The sequence below is a fragment of the Phaseolus vulgaris genome, chromosome 11, assembly GCF_000499845.2.
Source record: "Phaseolus vulgaris cultivar G19833 chromosome 11, P. vulgaris v2.0, whole genome shotgun sequence".
NCBI classification, from domain to species: domain Eukaryota; kingdom Viridiplantae; phylum Streptophyta; class Magnoliopsida; order Fabales; family Fabaceae; genus Phaseolus; species Phaseolus vulgaris.
The window spans coordinates 8,638,869-8,662,103 of NC_023749.2; the positions used below are offsets into that span (position 1 = coordinate 8,638,869).

At 27.9% G+C, this 23,235-nt stretch overlaps 2 protein-coding genes across 2 annotated transcripts; both read left to right on the forward strand.

The window, feature by feature from the left end:
- Window positions 1-2,642: 2,642 nt before the first annotated feature.
- LOC137833521 (uncharacterized) lies at window positions 2,643-3,792 on the forward strand. Its single transcript, XM_068641868.1, has 3 exons — window positions 2,643-3,036; window positions 3,176-3,414; window positions 3,472-3,792. The coding sequence occupies exons 1-3, from the start codon at window positions 2,643-2,645 to the stop codon at window positions 3,790-3,792; spliced, it is 954 nt and encodes a 317-aa protein (XP_068497969.1).
- An 11,536-nt stretch (window positions 3,793-15,328) lies between these two features.
- On the forward strand, window positions 15,329-18,764 carry LOC137826171 (AT-hook motif nuclear-localized protein 13-like). The gene is made up of 5 exons (XM_068632047.1): window positions 15,329-15,918; window positions 17,120-17,187; window positions 17,301-17,423; window positions 17,655-17,819; window positions 18,261-18,764. The coding sequence occupies exons 1-5, from the start codon at window positions 15,537-15,539 to the stop codon at window positions 18,642-18,644; spliced, it is 1,122 nt and encodes a 373-aa protein (XP_068488148.1). The 5' UTR covers window positions 15,329-15,536; the 3' UTR covers window positions 18,645-18,764.
- The last annotated feature ends 4,471 nt before the right edge of the window (window positions 18,765-23,235 follow it).

Below are 23,235 nucleotides of genomic sequence, written 5' to 3' on the forward strand. Positions count from 1 at the left end.
GAAATTAGTTCCGATATTATATTTACTTAAGCTAAAATTCTTTAGTTTGAATGGAAGAATTTCTTTTCAACATGAAGGACTTCTCTTGTTCAAGTGAATGATAATTCATTAATTTTTCAACTTATAAATAATTGGAAGACCACTAAAAAAAATCAATATTATCTACATATTTTTATATTTTTATCCAGGAATTTGACATATTTTTTTTACAATAAATTTATGTTTACTTATATGATTAATTATAAAAAAAATTATCTATTTCAAAAAAACATGCAAAAAATACACCAACTAAAAACAACTCAATTTTACCTGCTAAAACACAAAGATAAATTATTAATAAATAATAATATTAGGTATCAGCATTACCTACAGAGAACATTACCTACATATATTACCAAAATTTCGAATTCGTAAGTAAATTCAGCATTACATACCAACTATTACTCACGAATCTTATTTTCTATCAACTTTTACCCACAAATATCTATTACCTACCAACTATTATCCACATATCTCTAATACCTACAAACTATTACCCACAAATTTTTATAACCTACTAACTATTACCACAAATATATATTACCTACGAACTATTACGTATGAATCTCTATTACCTAACAACTATGATCATAATAGTTATATACATAATATTAAAATATTATTATAATATGAATAATTATAAAATTATAATTAATATTCATAAATAATAATAATAATAAATAATCATAATCATAATCATAACTAACTAATAAGTATACATATTTTTAATATTATAAAATTAATAAAATTAATAATATTAATAATATTAATAATATTAATAAAATTAATAATATTTAATAATATTTAAAAATATTTAATAATATTTAATAATATTTAATAATATTTAATAATATTTAATAATATTAATAATATTTAATATGTTAATAATATTAATAATATTTAATAATATTTAATAATGATTAATAATATTAATAATATTTAATAATAATTAATAGTATTTAATAACAATGATAATATTAATATTAATAATAATATTTAATAATATTGATAATATTTATTAATATTGATAATATTTAATAATATTGGTAATATGTAATAATATTGATAATATGTAATAATATTGATAATATTTAATAATATTAATAATATTTAATATATTAATAATATTTAATAATGTCAATAATATTTAATAATACTTAATAATATTAATAATATTTAATAATATTTAATAATATTTAATAATATTAATAATATTAATAATATTAATAATATTAATAATATTAATAATATTAATAATATTAATAATATTAATAATATTTAATAATATTAATAATATTTAATAATATTAATAATATTAATTATATTTAATAATATTAATAATATTAATAATATTAATAATATTAATAATATTTAATAATATTAATAATATTCAATAATATTAATAATGTTTAATAATATTAATATTGATAATCATACTAATAAGTATAATAATAATTATAACCTGACAACAAAACTTGATTGGTGTAATGTTTAAAGCATCTTTAGGCATTCTTCAACCTGCTACAATTTAGTTCTAAGTTTAATTATAATTGTCATTGCGTATATAATAATTGTCAATAATAATAATAAAAAAAGACATAAATTATATTTGTAAATAATAATTGAAAATAGAAAAAAAATATTCAAATAATAATTAAAAATTTAAAGTAAAGTATGTTGAATTACCTATGGATTTACCTACGGACACATTACCTATGGACTAGAGTTGATGGATAACTATTGTTTTCGTTATCCACGGACACAGTGTCCGTATTTACTTACGGATTTTGGCTGTTACCTACGAAATTCTTCCATAGATAAATTGAATTTTTCTTATAGTGGACAAATATTAAACAAAAAGAGACAACAATAGAAACAAAATAGAGAAAGAACAAGATCAAAGATCAACTAGGAATAGAGGATTTAAGGATCCATTACTTTTCTTCCCTATCCTTTCTTGTATTTTGATTTAGCCTTGACCATCATCACGATAACTGACTAAGCTCTTGTTTTGTTGAGATCAAATATAATTTATCAAATATTTTGGATTCCTCTTTATTTATATATATATAACAGGTTAAGAATTGAATGTTAATGGTTTGATTATGTTATCAATGTTAATATGACTTTGATAATTCATTTTTTGATATTCGATTTAGATTCAGGTTGGAAAACAAGTTGCAAATACTTTCTTAATCAAATTGTCTAGTGATTTTGAATTTCATAAAAAGAATTCAATTTGTTAGTTGATATAGTTTTTGAACTTAAGGTAAATTTCTCGTCTTAATGATTTTATCAATTGTTAAAACAAAACCAGTAGAGTCATACATTCAAAAAATTGATTTAGAATGTTTTTTTTTTAGATTGAATAATATTGAATGATGAAATTCTATAGCACACAACTAAAGTTGCCACCTTTTTCATGTAGCCAATTCTAATTTGTGGTAAAGTCATGATTTTTTATCAACATTTGTGGTAAAGTCAAGATTTTTAGGTGATGTGGCCAGTGGGACGGTGGCGGCTGGCGTGGGTTGGTCGGCAGCTTGTTAGCCTTTGAGAATGGCGGAGGGCTTTACAGGTTTCTCATCCCATGGGCTTGTTTGATGGATCAAGAAGTGTTCCCTAATAAGAAAGTGTCTGCTATGCTAGGACAAAGGAAGACTTTTGCTCAGGCTTTGGGAAATACATGTGATATTCCTTTGTCCCAACTACCTACTTCTTGTATTAAGGAAGACATGATTGTTGTCCGGATTGATGAGGCAGATTACTTGGCTGGTCTTGAGGATTGCAAGATATATCTTCATGGTCAGATTATTCTATATAAGGGGGATAAGCCTTTCACACATCTGGATTTAACTAAAAAGTTGCAGCTAGTGTGGAAGGCTCTTAGATCGTGGAAAGCAATTCCTCTTGGGAAGGGTTTTTATGAGTTTGAGTTTGCTTCTTTAGAAGACATGCGATGGGCCCTCGGAATGAGTTCCTTGAAGTTATCTCTTGGTTTCTTGAGATTGTTTGCCTGGACAAAAAAACTTTGTTCTAGCTACCATGAAGAGTACCAAAACTCAGGCCTGGATTAGAATCTACAAATTGCCTTTAGAGTATTGGAGACCAATGGCGATATTTTCCATAATCACAGGTCTTAGTATTCCTTTGTCTTTGGATGAGCATAGTATGAGAAAGAATAGGGGTATGTTTGCTATAGTGCTAGTGAATATTGATCTGTTGTCCCCTATTCCCGATCACCTCTTGGTTGAACGTCCAAACTTTGCTTTTGTAGCTGATGTGGAATATGAATGGCTCCCTCCATTTTGCTTTCACTGTAAGATGATTGGGCATGAGCTTGCTCAGTGCCGGGTGATTCATGATCAGGGTCGTGTTCTTGGGCCTCAATATAAACTTTCTTAGAAGACAACTTTTGATGAACGAGAATAGGGGAGGATTGTGGTTCCTAAACAATGTAAAGAATATTGGAAGAAAGATTCGCAGCCGAAGCTCGTGGAAGGCCCCACTGATAAATTGAAAATTGATACTCTTGGCAGGACTAACACAGGGTCACTCTTGGGTGACCTTGCTTTTGATAAAACAGGTAGAGTGGAGGATGATTTTACAGATATGCCTCCTCTCGAGGATGCCTCAGATCACTCAGATCATGATAGGTCCCCATCTAGGAAGGGGTTGTCCACTCCTACTTTGAATTTCCCAGAACCGAGGATGCTAAGGAATTCACCTGCTGCTATGCAAGCCAGTGCCTGAGAGTCACATTCAGTTACGACTCCTATTGATGATCATCATGTGGAGGTCTCTGCTCTTGTGGCTGTACCATATCCGTTGCGTCCGACCTCTCCTCGGAGAGCTAAATCATCTGCAGATTCTAAAACACCAATTAATACTCCAATTGATGGCATGTGGAGGTCTATGCTATTGTGACTGTAACATCTTCTTCGCCTCATACCTCCCTTCGGAAGGATAAATCTCTTGGGGATGTTAAAACACTATCATTTGTCCTGCAAAACCACTTTTCTTCTTTTGATGGTTTGGTAACTACACATGTTATTTCAAAATTTTGGGTTGATCCTAACGAGATGGAGGAGGATGCCAATGATACTGGAGCGGAAATAGTTTGCACTAAAAGAAAACCAAGGAGACCTCCTAAGGGGACTGGTAAATCCAAAAAAATTACTAAGGCAATTCTCTCTACAACGTCACAATGAAGGTCTCTTCATTTTTTTGTTAGAGGACTGAGAAACCACAAAACTGTGAAGATGCTGATTAGTTTACTTAAACACATAAACCCCTCATGGTTTTTCTTGCTGAACTTATGATGTCGTACAATGATGCTTTCGACGTCCTTTTCAAATATGTTAATATGCATTTGATGGCTACGTCACCTATTGTTAATAAAGCTGCTCAACTTTGGTGTTTGTCGGTTCCTAATCTTGTCCAAAATTTATTGGTCAATGATCAGTTTATTTCTGTAACTTGTCTTTTGCATGATAAATGTCTTAGATTTGTAGGTGTGTATGGTGCTAACACATACTTGGTTAGACGGTTTTTGTGGAGGGATCTTAGTTCCTTCACAGGGCCATGGTGTATTATGGGAGATTTTAATGTTGTGCTCTCGACGGATGATTGTAAAGGGAGGTGGCTCCTAATCAGGTTTATTGTAATGAATTCCTTGATTGGATTAATACTAATGATCTTTCTTGTATGTCTTTTACTGGATCTTGTTATACTTGGTGTAATGGAAGGAGAGGGTTGCATTGAATTCATAGAAGACTGGATAAGACTTTATGTAATGGAGTGTGTCTGAATGAATGAGATTCTTGTACTTATCAGGTTCTTGTAAAAAATTGTTCTGATCATTTCCCTATTCTTGCTAGTCTTGCTAGTAATTCTTTGAGGAAGATTAGCAATTTTCGTTTCTTTTCTATGTGGCTTCAGGACACTTCATGTCTGAAGCTTATTTAGGAATCTTGGGCTAATAAGCTTGTTGGTTGTCCTATGTTTATTTTGCAACATAAGTTAAAAAGGTTGACAATTGAACTCCAAGACTAGAATAAAAGTTCTTTTGGTAATGTTCACAATGCAATTCTTCTTAAGCAGGGTTTACTCCTTGGTATTCAACAAAACTTAGAGACTATTAGTTTGTCTGATATTGATGGGCTTTTCTATCAAGAAAAGATTGCTAAGGAGGAGCTTGATCGTGCTCTCAAATGTCAATATTTGTTTTGGAAAGAAAGGGTTAAGATGTTATGGTTCAAAGATGGAGATCGAAATATGACTTTATTCCATGTTGTGGTCAAAAGGAGAAATAATTCTAGTAGGATTCATCATCTATGGATTGATAATGAGGTGACTGAAGATCCTAAACTCATTGAGGATCATATTTTGAAATTTTATAAAAATCTTTATGTTGAGTCTATTTCTAAGGTTTCATATATAAGTAATATAGAGGATTTTATTGGTTCTTATATTCCTGAGCTAGTTTCCTTTGAGGAGAATATGATGTTGATTAAATGTCCTGATTTTTTTGGAAATCAAGACTGTTGTTTTTAATCTTAATGGTAATAGTTCTCTTGGTCCTGATGGGTTTGATGGTTTGTTTTCTATCATTCTTGCTGGGACATTATTGGGACAAATGTTTGCAATGTTGTTCAACAGTTTTTTAAACAAAATTGGGTTCTCCCTGAAATGAACAACAGTAATGTGGTATCTCTTATTCCTAAGATTCAAGATGCTGACTCCATTAAATATTACAGGCCACTTGTTGTTTTTAATTTTAAATTTAAGATTATTTCCAAGATATTGGCAGATAGGCTTGCACTTCTGACTGCTAGAATCATTTATCCTAATCAATATGGGTTTGTACAAGGTAGACAGATTCAGGATTGCATTGGTATTGCTTCTGAAGCTATTAACATGCTTTCTAAAAAGGTTAGAGGAGGTAATGTGGCTAACAAAGTTGATATTCATAAAGCCTTTGACACTCTGAGTTGGAAGTTCTTATTATTAGTTTTGACACACTTTGGTTTTCACCCCTCGTTTGTCGGTTGGATTAGTACAATTCTCCGTTCAGCTATGCTTTCTATAAGAATAAATGACAGTTTGGTGGGTTTTTTTTTTTTTTTTTGCAGTATAGGTGTTAGACAAGGTGATTCTTTGTCTCCTTTACTTTTCTATCTTGCAGAGGAAGGTCTTAGTAAAGGTATCTCTAAGCTTGTGAATGATAAGAAAATTTTACATATGGCTAGTCCGCAAGGTTATCTCACTCCCTGTCATATTTTATATGCTAATGACATATTTGTTTTTTGTAGGGGGGATATTAAGTCTCTTAGAAATTTGAGTATTTTTCTTAAAACATATGGTGATTTTTCTAGTCAAATGTTAATAACTCTAAAAGTAGTGTTTTCACCATGGATAATTCTATAAGATTTGTCACCAAAACTCAATGTATTATTTCTTGTAGTCATGGTTGTTTGCCTTTCAATTATTTAGGAGTGTCAATCTTTGTTGGTGCTCCAAAGTGTCGATTTCTTCAACCTTTGGCTGATAAAGTCAAATTGAAGCTAGCATATTGGAAAGGTAAATCTCTTAGCAAGATGAGTCAGATTTAGTTGGTCAATACGATGATTATTGGATTTCCAGCTTATAGCTTTAATATGTATAAATGGCCTATTTCACTTCTTAACCAAGTTGAACAATGATGTTGAAATTTTATTTGGACTGTTGTATTATGAAAAAAAATGCATAGTCACCGTGAATTGGGATATAATTTGTTCTCTTCTTGAGAATGGAGGTTTGAAGATTATTAATCTTCGTCATAAAAATAATACATATCTTCTTAAGCTTGCTTGGAACTTTGCTTATAGCAACAGACCTTGGTCTTTTCTCTTGAAAGTCAGGGTTTTTAAATCAAAATATGAGTTTAGAATGGTTTATAGATCCTCGTCTCTTTGGCCTGGAATTAAACAGTTTTATTCTGCTATACTTGATTATACTTCTTGGACTGTTGGTATAGGTTCTTTGATTAATTTTTGGAATGATAAATGGTGTTCTACTACTTCTTTAGCAAATATTGCAGGGTTATCCGATAGTGCTAGCATTCTGGATACAGTCTCTCAATTTTGGACAAGTTGTGATTGGAATATCCCCATATCTTTACAACAAATGACTCATTTTTTTAATCATATCATGGTTAGGGAGGAACAAGATATTCCTAATTGGATTCTAGATGAGTTTGGTCGTTTCACTCTTAAATCGGTGAGACTTTTTTCTTGGAACCAAGAGTTCCTCGTGGTTGGGGTAAATTCATTTGGTCTTCATCTATTCCGCCTTCCAAAACTTCAGTACTCTAGAAAGTTTTTCATGGGCGGCTTCCTACATATCAACATATTCAGAATAAAGATTTGCATATATGTTCTATGTGTATGCCTTATGAAAAGCATGAGGAATCTATTCAACATTTATTTTTTGAATGTTCTAATGCATTGCATATTTGGAGTTGGGTTCGACAGATTTTTCTTACTTATCATTTATCTAATAAGGATTATCTTCTTTCTTTTATTAAGAGTGATGATAGTCCTTTGGTTAAATTGATTAAGCTTGTTGTGATAACTTTTTCTATTTGGATGATATGGCGTATGAGGAATTATGCTAGATTTCAGGATAAGATTGAGGTTTCTAGGACTATTTCGGTAATTAAAGATTTAACTTGTCTAGTGGGAAATTTGTCTAAAGCTTCAATGAAGAATGATATGTTAGATTTCAACGTGATTACATTTTTTGGTATTAATACTCGTAGTGGTAAAGTTCTTCGTCCTTTTCCTGTTAGATGAGAGTTTCCTTCATCAGGCTGGGTTAAAATTAACACTGATGAGGCTGTTAGGGGTATCCTGGTCTTGCTACTTGTGGAGGTATTTTCCAAGGGAGTATGAGGGAGTTTATTGGTGCTTTCTTTGCATTTCTTGAAGTTCAGACTGTTATGGTTGATGAGTTTTATGGAGCTATACATGTTATGGAGGAAACTCAAAAGATGGGGCTTGCTAATGTCTGGTCTGAATGTGATTATGCCTTGGTTTGTATTGCATTTAGTGCTAGGACTAATGTTCCATGGATGTTTTGTAATCGATGAAATACTTGTCTTAAATACTGTGGGAAAATCAGGTTTAGGGTTACTCATATTTTCTGTGAAGGGAATGCATGTGCTGATAAGTTGATTAATTTATTATTTATTCATAGAAAATCATTTCATTGGTATAATATGCTTCCATCTAGTATGTTCTTAGAATTCTTTATGAATATGTATATTTTACCTATGTATCGTTTTTGTTAACATATGGATTTTGGTCTAGTCCTCCCACATTTTGTATTTTCTTTCTTTTTTCTTTTTTTAATAATAATACTTTTTTTCATGTGATGGTAGATGATTGTTGTTACTTGAGGTGTCAGCCTAGTTGAGATGTCAAGTTGCATAGTGATGCCTAACATGAAAGCTTTTATAAAAAGTTTAATCTTAACATTCATTATCACTATCATATTTTACTTTATTGTAATTTGTTCATTTAATCTTATAACTCAATAGTAGATGAATAACATTGCCCACAAACTCTTTGTAAAGCTTAATTAGGACCATAAACATTGCTAAGTATGACACAAGTCCATAAGATGTGACACATGCTTAAAAATATTACATTAGAACGCTTACTAACCAAATTCTAAAATCCTAGCACAAACTTAAATTGACCTATTCCAAAGCCTTTTGGTATAATAACCTTAGCTCTATCAGTTAAGGTAACTGTGTTCACAAAATTTGTAAAAGTAGTGAAACAACATTCTTCATCTTTTCACTATCTAATATTTTAATTTATGTTATCTAGATTATCAACGAAGGTAGAATGTATCTTTACTTAATACGATAAACCACAACTCAATTAGAATATCATCCTATATATTTACCCTTCTCATTCAAATAAAATAATCATGTATCTCTATTTAACTCATCATCATAATTATATCATTCATGTACTTCATAAAAGAACAATATATATATATATATGCACACACATATACATATATTTCAACTCATACTCATTTTATTTCCACATCAATGTCATATATATATATATATAATATAACACAAACTGTGTAAAATAAATTGTTTAAATTTTATAAATGAAACAAGTATTTGAAAAAAGAAAGATGTCACTTAAGTGAACCATCCTCACTTGAACCAACTTTCCTTCATAATTGAAATCATAATATGTTGCTTGAGGGTGATGCGAGTAATTGAGTAATATATTATTGAAAGATAGGTAATTAATGTGACATCCTCCTTGCTTGAGCATCCAAACAAGTGTTTGAGTGCTCATACTCTCAAAGGAAAGAGGATTCATTTGATTTCTCTCCCAATCAAGTCATAATGCTTTGCCTTGACGATAAATATCATTGTTCAACTATCGGTCTAATGACCAACCTAATGCTCAAGTAGAGAAAACAAACAAGTGTCATTATTCTTATGCATTTTATCCCTTTTCATCCATTTTAGTAATTTGAACATACCCATTTCAATAATTTAGATATATTACATTAACATAAATCTTGGGATCTTGCGAGGAAGATACATCAGGGAGATTTAACAACAATGACTTGTGTTCAAACCTATACAAGAGACCATGATACTACCATTAATCCAAAGTTTTAAAGCCATAGGTTTTCAAAATTTTATTCTCATAAATTACTTATTTCCTCATTCTTATCCAAATGTAAGACTCCCAACTTACATTTAACTCAGATAAACAACTTCATTTTTCCTAAATATATTCATAACTATCATCTATAATAAAATGTATCAAAATATACATAATTTATGGAAACATATGATGCAACTAGAAATACAAAGTATTCACTTAATAAATAACTATAAATCTTAAACTCCTCCGACACAAGGATTTCAATTTCATAGATAATTTCTCTTACATGTTATCTAAGAAAAAAAAAGTATTAATACACAAAAAAAATTTCCTAAGCTTCTAAAACAAACTTAAAAATAAAAAATATAACTACTAATTTATATGACAAAATGTTCCCACTTTTGAATTGTTGAAATTTGTTAAACACAAAAATCCATACAAAAAAGATATAAGTTAAGTCCACACATATTTTCGATGTGGTGCTTAACAAAAAAAAAAAAGTTTATGTGAGAAATTTGTTGTAGAATTTTTTTTTCTAAATATATTTCTTTTCTAAACTCATGTATGTTAGAATTGTAGGCTTTAAACAAGAGGGGAGTGAATTGTTTATAAAAGATTTTCGCAAATTTAGAAGGTACAATGAAAGCCAAAGAGAATCAATTAACCAGAAATCTGTTCAGCTAAACTTAAAACCAGTTTTCACACAAACAACAAAAAATCAACCGGTTATTCTTGCGAAACAATCGGTTCTTTATAGCAACAATTATAAAATTCAACCAAAAACAAATTTAAAGAGATGAGGGATAGAGAAATTCACATTCTAAATTTATACTGATTCACTCTTAACCAAGAGTTACATCCAGTTCCAGAAAACCTCTAAGAATTCCACTAGGCAATCAAAACACCTTGATTACAACACACACACACACCAAAGTGGTGATCTTGAACCCTTCAAGAACACATACCACATTTGGCAAACACAACAAAGAATTTAGAACACCCTATGAATCTGCACGCCAACAATTATTACAGAAATAGAATTTTTAAGAGAAAAGGAATGTTCACACCTGATACAATCACAAATTGAAAAGAAGAAAATACAGTGCAATCCTATTCCACTCTTAGAAAGAATCCAAAACCTTAAGCAATCTTGGAAAAACTTGATTTGAAAGCAATCTTGTGAATTAATAACAACCAAGAGCGTAAACAAATTATATATACTCTAATCAGTTGTTAAAAACATTTAATGCAAGAGCCAAATCAATTTTAAATAAATTAAAACAGATTGAACTAAGATAACAAAATTTTGTTAAGAAAATTCAAAAAACAATCGATTGATTTTTCGAAAAACAATCGATTGAATTGGTTTGACAGCAAAGTCAACCAAAGTCAAATAGTTTAAAATCCTTTTCAGAAACCTCTAAGTGTAAAACAACGGTTAAAACGACAATTCAACAGGTTGATTTTCCACTTCTCTTTGAAAACACATCTATTTCTAAAAGGATTAAAAGCAAACAACCTTAGATCAAATCTATGAGTGAATTACAAATTCAAACTACCCAAAACCCACACACACAAGCAACAACAAATCCTTCAACCAATCTTCATGGATTTGGAGACATCATAGTCTATCTTCAACAATGTAGTGCTAACCATGCATGATGAATGCATTTTTGTATTTTGAAGTTTGATTTAAACTCTAAAGTTCAAGTTAATGTTTTTTTCATATTCAGTGATTGATATTCAGATTAGATTGAAGATTCTTTTAGTTTGGAATACCCAATTATTTATGCTAATTTTTATGGGTCTATACTTGTACAAAATTTTAGGAAGATCCAAGTACCCCTTAGTTGTGATTTCAGGAATGTTTAAATGTAATGTTGTTGCTAATTACATTTAATTATTTGAAGAGATGCGTAACCTTTGAGTATGTTGAGAGTACGTTGTGTGTCCTTATTGTTGGAGGGAATAGTCATCTAAATATTGTTGCCAAGATATATTTCGACCGACCAAGATCGCCTTGGCCTTATACAATATAATAATAAGATTAAACATGAATTTCTAATTACATGTCATATGTTCCATATTTTAAAGGTTGAATTTATTGTTACATGTTTTAACGGTTGACTTTATTATATATATTTTGTAATTGTTTGATTCGAGTGCAATATCAAATAGTGAGAGTGTAACTCTTTATACTTAAGAGCGTAATAGTCCAAGCACCACGATTCGATTGTAACTTAACCCATCAACCTTTGTCATGGGACAATTGATGGTACCTACAATAATCTCCCCCTCAACAATTGTCCTATTAGGAATCAAACTCTTCAATTATGACTTGATCCTCCTGACTTACACTATAGGACAATTGTGCAACATGCAATAATCTCCTCTTGAAAAAATGTCCTAATGAGAATCAAACTCATGACCTTCTGATACCATTTGTTGAATTGAACGCTTAACATTGAACAAAAAGTTATAACTGTTAGTTAAGGTGCAACTCTTTCTACTTAAGAGTATAACAACCCAATCACCACAATTCGATTGTGACTTGACCCTCCTGACCTTCGTCATGAGACATTTGATGTCATCTACAATAATCTCCCCTGATAATTGTCCTACTAGAAATTGAACTATTTGATTGTGACTTGACCCTCTTGGCTTACACAACAGGACCATTGTGCAACATACAACAATCTTCTCTTAAACAATAGTCCTACTAGGAATCAAACTTGTAACCTTGACTTTAATACTAATTGTTGAATTGAATAGTAACCTTAGATTAAAAAACTATAAGTGATAGTTAAAACACTTTTTTTTTTACTTAAAAACATAACATTCTACATATCACGTTCAATTATTCAATTATAATTTAACTCACTTTTACATATGCCACTCAACAATTGATAATGCCTACAATAGTAATTACTATGTGAAGGTAAACTTTATCTTTTAAGTTCTAATTTTTTATTCAAGTTTATTTAATTATATGGATTAATAATTAATATTTTATTTAAGTTTTTTTGATGATTTATTAATATTTTATTTATTGAGTTTAATGAATATTTGATTTAAGTTTACGTATTGATTTTAATATATAATTTCATTTATTTATTACAATTAATATTTAGTTTAATTAATTAATTAATTTTTAAGTTTTATTTATGTTTATTGATTATTTTAATTTAAAATTTATATTTGAATTTTCAATTTATTTAATTAATACTTATTTTTAAATTAATTAATTATAATAATTAAATAAACTTATTTTTAAATTAATTGATTTTATGTTTATTATAGTAATTTTAAAATAATTGATTGATTTTAATATTTTAATTGAATTACATTTCATATTAATATTTTTATTAATATACTAATTTTAAATTGATAATTAATTTATTTGAATTGCATTTGATATTAATGTTTAGTTACTTAGTTTTATTTATTTTTTTAGCATGCCACGTGAGACGTATTTCGATCTATTTGCAAATAAAAAACTATCTGGCACTTGAGACCACTACCTACTTTACCAGCATTTTTGTTAAGTAACACAATTGCTTCGTAAAGTGTTCCAAAATAACTCTCATAATAATTATTTTCAACTTAATATTTAAAATAACTTATATGTGTTCAAATATGAAATTATTTACACTATATTTGATATTTCTCCTAACGTAAATTGTAAACAGTTAAACACAATAGTTTCGATTATTCTCAATTAAATTAGCCAACGTTTGATAATAACCACTCTTTAAAATAATTTGAATTAAATATATCTTAATTATTTTTAAAAAATCCATTTAATGTTTGTATATTTTAACGTGTCAAACATTAATACTTTTTTCATGAATTTAAATTTAAATAGTTTTATAACATCTACCTTTAAATACTTACGTTAGAAAAAAACAACTTTGCCATTGACCAATGCTATTTCATGATATATATATATATATATATATATATATATATATATATAATGTAAAGAAAAAATATTCTAGAAAATTAATTAGCTGTATTTATAACTATAAATGAAATTATAATTATTAAATCCGTGCCACAATAAATCAATCGTTTTTATCATACACAAAAAAATTAATTGTTTTTTATCATAGTCTCCCTTATAGTTATGTAATTTCTTAAGGGATGTTATAATACATTTTGCCATCCATTTCAATGTATAAGTGATAAATTACGTATATTTTATTTTAGTATAAATTTTTTTGTTAGATAATTTATTATATTATAATTTAAAGGTCTCTTTAATTAAATAAAAATAACCTTTTATTTCCCACCCTTAAAAAAAATTCAAAATTATTAAACATATTATTATTTTTATCTCTAAACATTTAAGCATTAGTTAAAAATAATATATAAAAATTAAAAAAATTAAAATAATTAAAATAATATTGTAAATAATAAAACGAACATTTTTTCAGTATAAAGACCAAAATAAAAGGTTATTACAACTAAAGAAACTGAATAAGCAGTTATTTTTTAAAATATAGGAACTTTCTCCCATAATATATATTATATATAAAATAAATTGTTAAGTATGAATTCAGATTTGTGATTATATAACTCTGCCCAAAATTAATTTGTTTTCACTTTTGATCTTGAATTGTTTAAAAATTCAAATTTTATTTGTCTTCTCAAGAAAGAATAAAATTATTTTAACAGTAAAAATAATCTTAAATTTTGTTTTATATTAAATTTCCATGTTTTTTTTCCTAAAAACATGAATAAAATGATTTTTATTACGAAAAATAAAACCTATTTAAGAAGTTTTTATACTAAAAAAAGAAAAAATTACTATTAATTTTATAGAAACTAATTGAAAAAAATAACAGAAAAAAATTATAAAAATTGATTAAACATAATTATACAAAATTACAAAACTGCCAAATTAATTCATACATTTGAATTACTTTAATAATATATAATAAAATTATAAATATTAGAAGTTATAAAATCAATAATACAATAATAACGTTAAATAATTTAAGAGTAATAAAATATGAATTAATAACTAACCAGAAAAAAATATTATTAATATTTTCAATATTAAAAATACTAATATTTGAGCAATTTGCTGTAATTTTAATTCACGATGATTTAAGAGAGAGAAACATTTTTCAAAAATACAAAATTAATGCCATATTAAAACTAATAAATATTTTACACGGTAAATAATATATAGGAAAAAATCTGATTAAATATTATAAAACATTAATTTTTAATTCATGGCAATTAAAATTTTATTGCCAATAAATAAAAAACATTTATTATTTATTTATTTTCATTTTTATAATCCACGAGATTCCTTCTTTTACCCTATATTAATTAAAAATAAAAATAAAATCAAAATGCAATAAAAAAATAGTAATAACAAATAATAATTTTATTTTGTCCTTTTTTACTCAAGCTTAAAATCCAAGTAAGGAATTTATAACATAAAAACAAAAATAAGAGTTCATCTCCTATTTTCTTCATTTATAAATTCACATGAAAAATAAAAGCCTAACATGTGAGTGAGAAGAGTTATTTTCATATTTTTAGGAAAAGTTATAAAAAAAATCCAAATTTCTTCAGTTTCTGCTGAAAGAACCTCAAAAACTGGTTTTCTTTTCTTCTGGCACCTTCTTCATTGTGTTTTCTGTCCTAACTCCTTCACCATTATTACCTTCTTTCTTCTTCCTCTTCTTCTTCTTCTCATTATTATTTTTCCCTCACCCACAAGAAAATTTGTTTCCTTTGTTATCAAACAAAGTTCACAATCTCAAAGGGTGTCTATAACTCTCTCTACTTTGTATGGAGCAACAGAATCTTTCAGACACCGATCAGTTTTTGACTCTGGGCGCCACATCGGACGAGTCACAGAGTCCTAAGGAACCAGTGACGCATGTCAACGCCGCCGCAGACAATAACAACAATGTTGTTAGCACAGTCAATGTTGCAACTGGTCCTGGTTCTGGTTCTGAGCTTGTTGTGGCCGTACCAAACTCCGAGGCTGTAGGTTCGGGATTGGTGGTGAAGCGAGGAAGGGGGAGGCCGAGGAAGCATGAGGCTGTCGGGAACACGGCGTCTCCGTTGTCGGCGGTGACGCCGGCGCCACCAGGATTTTCCAATCAGACCAAGAGAGGCAGGGGACGCCCTCGTGGTTCTGGGAAACTGCAGGCTATGGCTTCCATTGGTGAGTTTTCTTGTTTTTGTTTTGTTTATATTTGCTTGCAGTTTTTTTTTTTATTTGTTTTGTAATTAGTCATTGTCCTACTATTGATTTTTGTAAAATTATTGAAAATATGTTTTTCAAGAAAAAAAAAATTCTTACAAAGGAAGAAAAAAAATGGTATCAAAATGGTACCATAGAGTTTGTACACTTGGTGGTTGATATGCATGAGTCTATAATGATAGCAAGATAATAAAGGAGGATTTTGAGAGAGTTTTGTCACATACAATTTATTCTTAATCTAGAATTTGTCTGCACATAAATATTGTTTGACAAAATTGTTTTCTGCTGACAGATGTTTATTTACATTTTTTTAAACCAAGATGCATTTCAAAGATAAATAAATGTATTTTATCACTACAACTTTTTACTTGTTATCATAATATTTTACTGGTTATTATTAATCAAATTGAAGAATGAATGAAACAAAGTCTTTAAAATTTGTTTTTTAAAATACTAATATAAATCATAAACCATATTTTTTAAAAGTGTGTTGGAAAATTTTTACTGGTTTTGTCATATTTTCTTTCTATGTGATTGGAATTAAATTAATTAATTTATATTTTTATCAAAAATAATTTCGAATATTCATGGGTATTGGGAGGTATTAGTTTTTTTTTCTTTTAACACAAAACCATAGCTACAGCACATGTTGTTATTTCTGAATAAATTAAATGACTTTTTAAAATATGAAAAATAACAAATAATTATGTTAGCAAAATCTTATCAGAAGATTATTGTACTACATGTAACAAGATCAAAATAGATTAAGTCATTAAAGTTAATAATAATTTTTTTTAACTCCCATGCTGATTATCATTAACTCCAACTTTAACTTTAAAAGTACACAATTTGAAATTTGAAAAATACTTTATGTTAAAAATTCACACATAATAGTTTATGAATGAATGTAAATGTTAAAAAATGAAGTTTTGTAAGGTGAAATTAGAGTTATAATACACATATAAGAGGTATTTAAAGTTATACTTAATTTCACTACTTAATAAATTCTACAACTTTTTAGTCTCTCTTACTTTGTTGGCTCGACCATCTCTTAACAACAAATCACTATATTTTAATCTCATGTTCTATTTGGTCTATTTATAAGCATGTCATGCATACAAATGTTTTGATATGTTTCTCATGCTTGAATTATTTATCACAGGTGGGTTTATGCAAGAAACAGCAGGGGGAAACTTCATACCTCACGCACTGAGTGTGCAAATTGGAGAGGTAATAAAAGACTCCTTAAAGAATTGTTCATATTTCAGATTTGTCTTAGTTTTGTAGAACTGTTCTATAAATGTGATATCAACTGAAAATAACATGTTTTTGATCACTTTCAGAATTTGGTAGGAATGATAATGTCCTTTTTTGAGAAAAGCCCGCTATCAGTTTGCATACTTTCTGCTACTGGTGCTATTTCAAATGTGACCATTCGTGGATCTAATCATATTATGAGACTTGAGGTACAAATATACAAACTATCTCCAGCATAACAATGTTCATATGAATCTTACCCTGCTTTCTGTTTCACTTGACATCAAAGTTTTGCATTTGTTACAACATTTATATAGATTTTGGGTTAAGGAAAAAGGAAAAGAGAGACCGAAAACAATTATATATTGAATATTTTGCATGCTATATCCTTGTATTTCATTTTCTGATTTGTTTTTTCAAATTGATTTTGCTGCATACAGGGTACCTATGAGATATTGTCTTTATCAGGAACTTCTACCTTCACTTGTGGCATTAATGGTCCAGTTCGTACAATTGGATCATTGAGAATTTCAATGGCTAAATCTGATGGAAATGTTTTTGGGGGAACCCTTGAGAGTGCATTGGTAGCAGGTTGCCCTATTCAGGTAAGAATTTTACAAGATGTGGTGGAGATTTATCCTTTGATTTCACATAAACTGTGCTATTAAACATTGAATACCTTGTGAGATTTAAAGTAAATTTGGAAGATGATTCAATAAATTACTCAGGAGTTATTTATAAGTATAGCTGTATTGTACATATACCATATAAAAGGTGTCTTTACACAAACTTTAGTTTAAACCTTTGTACTTACTTTTGGAATCTTTTGTTTATCATTGACAAGAGAGTTAATCTTTAGACACTTGTTCTTCAATTATAAGTAGCTTTATCTCAATCTATGCTCAACATTTAATGCAAACCAGTAGACTGATACTAAAATTAGTTTGTTCATAAATTTTGTTAGATGTACTTAGCTTATTTGTTTATTACTGTACACTATTGCATTATGATCATTTTCAATCTTTTTTGTCTCTTGTGTGCATCAGCTTGTTATGGCCACTTTCAAGCAAAACATGAATACTCAAATCAAGAGAAAACAATTGTTTGGATTTTCTAATGTCCCCCTTATGCTGGAAAGTCCAGATTCAGAAAGGGGTAAAATGAAAGTTCCAAAGTGGACAGAAGGTGAGAAGAGTTGTTCTTCACCACCACCAACAGGACTTGAAGCAACAACAATACCTGATTGTGTAGCAGAGAATGTGTTTTCTGCCACACCTAATGGAGGAACAGATAATGGTATTACTCCACACAATGTGCATTCTGCATGTTTTATTGGTGTTGATATGGACAACCAGGCTCCACAGTCTGCATCAGATGATTCAGATCAGAAGACTTCTGCAGACGAGAATGCAAATGTTATAGAATTATGAAACTATCTGCAATAGCATCTTTGTAGTTTTCAATATGGAGATTAAGTTTTATGTTCTCTGGTTCATGCCAGAGGTTGAATATTTATAGTGTATGACTTTGTCAAGAATTGTTCATCTAGTTAGTAGCATTGTAACTAAAAAGGAATAAAGTTCCTTTTGATTAATGTGATAGTTTTTCTGTGATTTCATTTTCTGCTTTAAATCTTGAAATGAGTATTCCACTGTCTAAACCAAGTCATATCTTGCTCAATGTGAGAGACTTCCTTTGTTATATAAAGTTAAGAAATGACAAATTCTTCCTATATTATAATTTGAACTTCCTTCCTATCATTTTTCAAACTTTTAAATTACTCTTTATTTTTAATTTGAAAATTCAAAATTTAAAAAACACAATTTAAAAATTAAAATCTCATTCGGAAAAAGTAAATTCAGAATGTATAAAATATATTTCGAAAAAAAAAATCAAAACACAAAATCTGAAAATGTATTTAAAAAAAATCCAAAATGTAGAAATATGTTCGAAAAATCCAAATCCAAAAAAGAGTTTCATAACTATTTTTCTATCTACACCCTTTTCTTTTAAGATTATTTTTATCATTTACAATAACATTTTCATCATTTCACTAAAAAAATTGGGTGCATGTTCGACTTCATATGCGTAGGTTGAATTTCATATGTGCAGAAAGAATTTGTCTTAAAAAATTCTCAATGAATAATTTTTTTCAGTCATAGGAAAACCCAGTGTCTGAGTTTGTATTGATTTTTTTTTAAATGTCTTTTTCTTTTCTTTATCTTGATTATGGAGTTGTTTTATTTAATCTTCATTTATAAAATTATATTATTAAGAACTTTATTTTAGATAATTGTTACACTCCACCGATGAAGCTTTTAAAATTTAGATTATAAAATTGCATTTGAGTCAACTTTATTTATTATTTCATATGATAATACTTTATTATAATAATATAAATTATTAAATTTATAGACATATGTAATAATAATTTATTATTTATATAAATTAGTTCAATCAATAATCTAACTCTTGAATAATTAACTCAATTCGTTATAGTTAATGACTGAATTGATTTTCAGAACCCTAACTTCAATCAAACACTTTAATAAACTAGTTTTATAATTATCAACTTCCAATTTTTCATTCACAGTCACGGAAGAACATGTTAATTTCTAACTAATTTTTTAATTTCACTTTTGTTCAACCAAAGATATCATGATATAAAGTGTAAGATTTAACTAAAATATTCAAAGCTCAACTTTGAATCTCTTTGCTTGCATAGAGTTAAAGATTATAAGGATTAACTTGTTAATTTTGTTTCCCTCCATTCTTAAATAAATATTATTTACTCCTTGAATATTGAGTTTACATAATAGTTAGTTTCTAAGTACTTCAGCACTGTAATTTTTTATCAAAATTATTCACAAAATATTATCTATAATTCTGTATTTATAGATAAATCTAACGGTACATACACATTACTATCTACGGATCAATTTAACATCAAATATTAGTCACAAATTTTAATAGTAACATATTTTAATCTGTCGATAAATTTAATATTATACACTAATTAACAATAATAATATTAACACTATTATCAATATTAATACTGTTATTAATATTATTATTAATATTAATAATGTTATTAATATTATTATTAATATTAATAATGTTATTAATATTATTATTAATATTAATAATGTTATTAATATTATTATTATTATTACTGTTAATAATATTAATATATTATTAATAATATTAATAACATTATTAATACTAATATTAATATTAATATTATTATTACTAATACTAATAAATATTTATGGTATCATTAATATTAATATTACTTATATTATCATTATATTATTAACTGTTATTAATATTATTATTAGTATTTAATAATATTATTATTAACAATATAAATATTATTATTAATTTTACTTATGATATTAACTTGTTAAAGATGTAATTTATAAGCGTTAACTTGTTAGTTTTGTTTCCTCGGTTCTTAAACAAAATTTTTACTCCTTGAATATTGAATTCATATAATAATTAGTTTTTACACTAAAAAAAATTATGAAATACAAACCAATTTTAGAGACAAAAAATAATTAATTGCTATAGTGACTAAATTAGAGACCATTTTAAACTAAAATTTTGTTTAGTTTCTAAATTAGTTTCTATTATGTTAAATAGTTTCTAAATTTGTATTTAATTAGCTACCTAAGTTTGGTAGCAAAAGCTTTGGTTCCTAATTAGATATCAATTTAGAAACTATTTAATAATAATAGAAACTAATTTATAAATCAAAAATATTTTTAGTCTCTAAAATGGTCTCTAATTTAGTCACTATAACAACTAATTATTTTTTATTTCTAAAATTAGTTTTTATTTCATAATTTTCTTGTAGTGTTAGAACACTACAATTTCTTTTTAAAATTAACCAAATATTAATTCAACACTACATACAAGTTACTCATAAACCTATATTTATAAATAAATTAAATATTACATATAAATAATCATCCATAGATATTATCAATAGGTAAAATTAATATTATTTATCAATTATTACCTACGTATCAAAAAAATCAATTTAGTCTCTATGTTTTTCAAAATGTATCCAAATTTGTTCTTTCCGTTAAGTCCACCTAACGACGTCATATGTTGCTTATGTGGCAGGGAGAAAGTGTTTACGTGGCAGAGAGAATGTCTATATGACAAAGATAGTGTTTATGTGGAGAGAGAGGTGAGATTGAAAATTATTATTATTATTATTATTACTATTATTATTATTATTAATTTTCTTAATACTATTATTATTATTATTATTATTAATTTTATTAATATTAATATTATTATTATTCTTATTATTATTATAATTATAATAATAATAATTATTATTATTATTGTTATTATTATTATTACAATTCTTATTATTATTGTTATGATTATTATTAATAATATTATTATTTTTGTAACAGCTTGTAAAAAAAAAAGAAACCCAGCAGATCCCCACCCCTCACCCTCACGCACGTTTTCTCTTTTTCTCTTTTCCTCTTCAACTCTCTTCCTTCTCTATTAATTTTCTCTCCCAATCTTCATCTATTTTAGAATCTGATCGTACCACGCTGTAGCTGAGGAGTTAAGGAACATTTCTACCCGATTAGATTTTCAAACAGAGTAAGTTCATTTTTACTCTAAATATCCTTTGTTGTCTATTTTTTCTTAGGATTTAGTCATCAATATTGAAGTTTATCCAGACTGTGGGGAACAAAATTCTAGAAGTTGCTTGGAAAGCAGGCAATTGAGGTAAGGGAAGCTAAATTTAATTTTTAATAGCACCCTAGGATAGAAGATCTGAATGTGGAAGGGACGTGGTCCCAATATTGAATTTCTCTTGCAGGGGTGTTATTTGTTTATATATTGTGTGTTTGTTTATATATTATTTAAACTTTATAAATATTATATTTTGATAGTTTGAGAGTTAAATATTGTTTTCAACGTTGGAAAAGTTCTGGAATGATATGAATTTTTAAATGTTATGTGATTGAATGATGTCATACATTTGGGATAATATATGAGTTGTTGTTTGATGGTACGTTAAGTATGAAAAGCCTATGTTTAACGGAGATCCTCTGACTTCACTAATGATCTAAGTCATGTAGACTAAGATATTAGGTGGTGAGAAGGTGGGAGGGAGTTCATACACACTGGGTCCCACTGTAGACACTCGGTATTGGATGTTTGAACTTACCCCGATCCTTTCTATTAGATTCGCAGGTAATCTTTGGATCAGGTGTTAGTATCTGGTAGGGGCATACTTAATGAGTCTTCCGGAAGATGAAGTGGGATTGAAATGAAATCCAATGATTGTGATTGAAAAATAGATCCATGTGTGGTCTATATGATTGATGAAATTGATATTGAAATTTTACATGATAACATTTAAAGAAATGCTTATAAATGATTTGTTTGGTTGGTTCTTTTTGCAAGAATTAGATATGATATGCAATTTCACTAGCTTACCCTTGTTTTTCTTGTTATGTTTGAACTGCGATGACTGTACTACGTACACGAGCAGATGATATTACAGGTGTCGGAGGGTCTGAAGAGCTTTAGGGTGTTGACTCTGAAACTTATATTGTAAATATTTATATTTCTATATGTCCTAATCATGTATGAGGAATGTTTTGAAAAACTCTAATTTTGTATAGAAATACGTAGAACGTTTTAAATAGTTAGATGTATTTTCGGGGTGTTACAATTCTTATTAATAATATTAATATTATTATTATTACTATTATTATTATTATTAGTATTAGTATTATTATTATTGTTTTTATAAGATTAAGAATAATAGTAGTAATAATAATAATAACAATAATAATACTAATACTAATAATAATAATAATAATAACTCTCAATCTTACCTCTCTCTTCACATAAATACTCTCTCCATGCCACATAAACACTTTCTCTCTGCCATGTAATCAACACCTAACGTCGTTAGGTGAGACTTAATGGAAAAGACCAATTTGAATACATCTTAAAAAATATAGGGACCAAATTGAT